The sequence below is a fragment of the Mangifera indica genome, chromosome 11, assembly GCF_011075055.1.
Source record: "Mangifera indica cultivar Alphonso chromosome 11, CATAS_Mindica_2.1, whole genome shotgun sequence".
NCBI classification, from domain to species: domain Eukaryota; kingdom Viridiplantae; phylum Streptophyta; class Magnoliopsida; order Sapindales; family Anacardiaceae; genus Mangifera; species Mangifera indica.
The window spans coordinates 11,647,606-11,653,605 of NC_058147.1; the positions used below are offsets into that span (position 1 = coordinate 11,647,606).

A 6,000-nucleotide genomic window follows, 5' to 3' on the forward strand; every position below is an offset into this window, starting at 1 on the left:
ATGAATTTTGCAATTAAGTTGAGGGATATTTTTGTTATTTCATCTAACAAGGGTAAAATGGACATTTTACCCTTATGCAAACATATATCATTCATATTAACGGCTCATGGGAAAAGTGGATTTTCATCTGCTGTGGATGGCAATTAAGAACGCATCAAAAGTTGGGTGGGAAATAGTCCTTCTCCCTAAGATTAAATGACAAAACAATGTTTGGTTGAAAGGGGTTGGATTGGATCTCATAAATGTAATAAATGTTGGATATTGGTCAAACAAAACAAGAACTCCTAATAATTCAAAAAATCTTAGTACGTATTACTAATCAATTATAATTAGTAACATTATTAAATATCTAATTATCTGCCGAGAGAAAAGACAAAGAGATAATTAATTAATATCAATAAATGATGGTCGATTCATCCCATAAATATCAGAACACATACTTCAAACAACTCACGGCAAGCTCACTTTGCGCCAAAGTCGCTTTACACTCCATGTGATTTATGAAATAAGTTAAGCTAGCAACAAAAATTTGTACCAGGAAATTAAAGTCGAACAAGAACAAATAGTGTTGGTGTATGTATTTATAATTTTTAACTTTAAATCAGTTAGTTCTTCTGTTTTTAAATATGCAAATTAGTAGAGCTGCTCAAAGCGAACTTTGAAGGGAAACTATATATTGAAAAAGAAGTGTTTGACAGTAAAATGTCTTATAGATGTTGTTCATGCTTTGATAAACCCGAATCGACCTGATTTGTTTCAAAAAAAAGGGTTTTTTTTCAAATGTCCTCTGAAAATGTTTCTTAAAACTTCACTTGTTTCGTCAAAATCATCTTTCAATGTTAGATTTTCATCTTCATCTATTCTTTCTTCACTTTCCCAAAATCAACACACAAAATCACCACCCAAACACTTCTCCACTCTTAAGCACCATTCTCAACTTTATAATTTCCTTCATGTAAACTGCAGGTCAGGTAGCTTTTCTCTTGATGAAGCTTTTGATTCCTTCAATTATATGATTCATATGCACCCAACTCCTGCTATGTCTTCCTTCAGTATTTTGTTTTCTGCACTTGTTAAGAAAAAACATTTTGATCAACTTCTTGTGATGTACACGAGATTCATTTCAGCTGGGTTGTTGCCGGATTTCTTTATTTTGAATATTTTAATTGATTGCTTAAGCAAAATGGCACGCGATTCTGATGGTTTTGTAGTTCTTGGGAGTATTTTTAGGAGGGGTTTTTACCCAAACGCTTTGACTTTTAGCAATCTGATTAATGGTCTTTGTATGGCGGGCAAGATTAAGGCCATTGAATTTTTTAGGAAAATGGTTTCGGTTGGTTGTGGACAGGATGTGGTTACAGTTGGGACTTTGATTACTGGGTTGTGTAGAACTGGTAATGTCACTGTTGCCCTTCAGTTGTTTGAAGAAATGAATAACGGGAATGGTGAATTTGGTGTCATTTGTAAGCCTAATATTGTTTGTTATACTACAATTATTGATGGTCTTTGCAAATATGGGTTAGTAGACAAGGCAAAGAAACTGTTTTCAGAAATGAAGACCAAGGGCATTAATCCAAACGTGATTACTTACACCACTCTAATTTATGGTTTGTGTAATACATCTAATTGGGAGGAGGCTAAAACTTTGTTTATAGAGATGTTGGAGGAAGGTGTAAAACCTAATGTGGTGACATTTAGCGTGGTAATTGATAAGCTCTGTATCAATGGAAAGATGGACGAAGCCAATGGGTTGTTCCAACTAATGATTAATAGAGGTGTTTGTCCCAACACAATAACTTATAGCACACTTTTGAGTGGTTTTTGCTCGGCAGGTCAAATTGATGATGCTAGAAGGCTATTTGATTCCATGGCAAGTATGGGGTGTAAGCCTGTTGTTTTTAGCTACAATATTTTGATTTATGGTTTATGCTTGACAAATAAAATTGATGATGCTAAGGAAGTTTTAGCCTCAATGTTGAGTATGGGATGCACACCTGATGTAGTTAGCTATAATACTCTAATTAATTGGTATTGCAAGAATAAAAAAATTGATGAAGCCTTGAATCTTTATGAAGAAATGACTTCAGAGGGAGTTAGGCCAGATGTTGTTACTTACAGTACCTTGCTATCTGGGTTTTTTATGAATGGTAATGTCAGACATGCAAAAAAGCTATTTGGTAAGATGCAACTTAGTAATTTGCCTCCCAACTTATTTACGTATCGTATTCTTATTGATGGTTATTGCAAAAATGGTTGTGTTTTGGAGGCTGTTGAACTGTTCTATACTTTAATAAATTGAAACATTCAACCTAACATCACAACTTTCAATTGTCTCATTAATGGGTTGTGCAAAACAGGGAGACTCAATATTGCTTGGGAAATGTTCAACAGATTAAATAGTAATGGCTTTGTTCCAGATGTTATTACATATACCATTATAATGCATGGATTTTGTAAGGAAGGAAAGTTAGAAATGGCAAGTAAATGTTTCTCAGATATGGAGCAAAATGGTGTTGCGCCAGATTTGGTCACTTTCAATACGCTTATGTCTGGTTTCTTGCAGAATAATGAGACTTTAAAAGTGGTGGAACTTCTTCACAAAATGAAAGAGAGAAATGTGAAACCAGATGCATCCATAGGTTCAATAATATTAGATTTACTGGGAAAGCATGAAGATTATCGTGAAGTCCTGAATTTGCTACCATCCTTTTCAACCCAAGAACCAACAGGATGTTGATTGTTGAGTAAGTGCATTTTCCAGGGGAGTATAGGTTATCAAGAGAGCCCTGGCAAACGTTAAAGTTTCCGTGTAAAGGTGTGTGCCAACATTGTAGTGGTGATTGTATTTATGTGAATCCATTAATGAAGAAGTCATATAATTGGAGTTATAGATTTTGTCTTCATCTCTGTTGATTTGGCTTGACTACCAAGTTGCTGTATTAGTATACATCTTTGTTTCTGACAGTTGCCTATTTTTGTTTTCAAAGGAAAATACTGACGAAGATGCTCGTAAGGTTGTAGATGGTTTAGCACCCAAGGCCACTGATCAAAATGATGCTATTGAGAAATGGTATGAACATGAATGTCTCATCTGTTTACTCTTAGTGCTACTTGTAATATACGTACATAAATATAGTCTCTACATTTGTTCGTTTTTACCAATCAATGTTAGTAGGAATCTTTATTTCTTTGGAAAGATGAATCCCCTTGTTGAAGTCTCTAGTAAGAAGTTGGTGGTAGCTGTTGCTAAGTTGAACTTCGATGGTGGTGTTGCCTTCCTGGTAGAAGGGAATCTCTCTTGTGGTCCATCACTAGAGGGTCCTTGAGAGGTTTCGATACATTTACTTCTCGATTTATTGTTTACGTGGAATAATTATTCTTAATAGTAACTGCCAAACAAGTACACGAAGATTCAAGTCTGGTTAGTGATTAAGAGAGTTGTGGTGCTTTTTGGATATTCTATATGGCAACCAAATTCTTCTGATTAATTTGGCGATTTTCTTCTGCATCCTTTAATTTCTTTGCTCTTTTTGGTACCTAAGTTCAGTTATCTCGAAAATGGGCTTTTAAAGTTTGCTAGCAGAATGGAGTTTCAAATTGCGAGAGGAAGACTACTGCTATCACACAACACAAATTAGCCTTCTGCTTTAATTCATGCACTGAAAATAGGGCTTGTCTTTGAGGCTTGTGACAAAATTAGAGTCTCTCTTCTCAGCATCATCAACAATTAGATTATAAATGTACATGAGGAACTATTAATTATGGTGTCAACAACACTAGTGTGCAACAAATTATAAAGTAGTTTCTCACTTTGCATGATGTTATAAAGTAGTTACTAACTTTTCCCACCAAACACCAAAAAGAAAAATAAAAAAGAAATTATAAAGTTCACATTTCCAAAATAATAAAAATGACTTCAATTATACATATATCCACCAATAGAAAAAGCCGCATTTCACACTAATTATGTTAATGGCAATCATAAAATTTAAGATGCATACAAATCCCTTAAGTGGTGGAGCACTAACTAGAGCACCATCAGAATCTCGATAAAGTATACTAGCAAAGTAGTAAGGTTAAATCAGAATCCATCCACTTAAATCATATGATACTCAATAACCCTAAAATGCAATAGAAAATAAAAGAGAAAGAAGAGAATAACAAATCGTTATTAAAATGTATATAACACCTAAAAGTAACATAATCCAAATAAACCTATAAAAAAAAACGAATGGGTAAACCAAGTAAATTAGCATTAAATAGTATTCCTTTCATGAAGAGCAATATTATACGTACATAATTTTTATATATAATTTGGATACATAGATGATATATCATTATGTGATTGAATATTATTTTATTTTTAATTCAAAATCATCAAATCATATGGTAATACATTATCTATGCATATAAATTATATACAAAAAAATGTATACATATAGTATTATTGTTTCAGATAATCACAAAATTATCTTTGTGAAAACAGTTACACAACAATAACATCTACATTTAAAAATTAGTACAAAGAAGGATCAATTCTACATCCATAGTCATATTTTTTCTGATATCTACTTCTAATTTTTGTCCCCATAATTCCAACACTTTTAAACTACTTCTAATTTATTCTGGCCTTGGGTGGGAATAAACTTTTTGGCCTTTTAATTAATATGCCCTTGAAAATTGTAGGTGTTCTTTATAATGAATAAAAATCAAAACTATATTTACTCTAAGTTGAAATTTAGGCAATGCTTTAATTTTTTTGTCTATGTGGCTGAAATTTTGAGCGAAGCATGATTCTTTGTTAACAAGTTTGCTTACCAATTAGCGTTAAATATTTCGGAATCAATATAACTTTTTTTTAATTTTCTTACTCTCAATTCCTTTTTAATTTTATACATTGAAAACTTATTACAAATTTGCATGATTACAATAAATTAAATTAGATGATTGTTTGTTTTTTTTCCCTTAAAGAACTAAGAAAAGAAAATATTATTTATTGTTAAAATATATTTTAATTTTATTATTTAGAATATATTATTTTATATATTAGAATATATTCTAAATATATTATTTCCTAAGTTAACAAATATTCTAAATATATGTTTTCCATTTTTATATTATTGTATATTAATTATCTTGATTTGTATTTCCTTATATAAAATTTATGATAGATAGTTTAATATACAAAAAAAATTATGTATTATTCAGATAGTTTAATATACAAAAAAAATACAATTTATTCATATTTTTAGATGGTATCAAAGACAAGCATCCTTCTGGCATTTTAGTTAAGCTCACTTATGTCTTCATCTCCACATATATGGAAAGTGAAAAAATAAGTTTATTACTTTGGACACACTTATGCCTTCACCTATGTAGAAAGTGGAAATATGAGTTTTAGTTTGGGCACGCTCATGCCGTCATTTGTGTAAAAAGTAGGAAGATGAGTTTATTAGGTTCTGTCATGCCTTCACCTAAGTGAAAAGTGAAAAGATGAGTTTGCAAACATAAAAGGTGAGTTTGTAAACTCAATTAAGCAAACATCACGTTTGCAAACTCATCTTTTCACTTTCCACATAGGTGAAGGTGTGAGTCTGATAAACTCATCTTTTCACTTTCTAAGTAGGTGAAAGCGTGACAATATTTGAATTGAAAATTCATTTTTTCACTTTCTACATAAGTGAAAGTGTGAATGTACCCAAACTAATGAACTCATCTTTCCACTTTTTTCATATGTGAAAGCAAGGGCGTGAGCAAGCCTAACTAAAATATATATTATTTTCTATTTTATTTGCTTACTTAAGTTTGTGGGGTGTGTTGGAATATATTTCAAATATATTATTTCAGTTATAATATATTTGAATAGATTTCGAATATATTATATTCTATATTAGAATATAATCCAAATATTTTATTTCCTAAGTTAGCAAATATTCTAAATATATATTTTCCCTTCTTACATTATTGTATATTAATTATATTAATTTTATTTTTTTATAT

The 6,000-nt window shown here is 31.1% G+C and overlaps 1 protein-coding gene across 2 annotated transcripts; it reads left to right on the forward strand.

Annotated features, from left to right (window-relative positions):
* Positions 1 to 981: 981 nt before the first annotated feature.
* LOC123229296 (pentatricopeptide repeat-containing protein At1g12300, mitochondrial-like) lies at positions 982 to 3,819 on the forward strand. 2 transcript variants are annotated; one of them, XR_006504849.1, is made up of 3 exons: positions 982 to 1,874; positions 2,564 to 2,815; positions 2,988 to 3,819. XR_006504849.1 is itself a non-coding variant. In XM_044655005.1 (2 exons), the coding sequence occupies exons 1-2, from the start codon at positions 1,013 to 1,015 to the stop codon at positions 2,566 to 2,568; spliced, it is 867 nt and encodes a 288-aa protein (XP_044510940.1). In that variant the 5' UTR covers positions 982 to 1,012; the 3' UTR covers positions 2,569 to 2,882. The 2 variants fall into 2 exon arrangements, 1 of the variants encoding a protein (XP_044510940.1); XM_044655005.1 differs by lacking the exon at positions 2,988 to 3,819 and having other exon boundaries at positions 2,564 to 2,882.
* Positions 3,820 to 6,000: the final 2,181 nt, after the last annotated feature.

Bases quoted from the DNA above. Each gene is read 5' to 3' on its own strand.
- LOC123229296 (XM_044655005.1), top strand. From the start codon at position 1,013: ATGATTCATATGCACCCAACTCCTGCTATGTCTTCCTTCAGTATTTTG.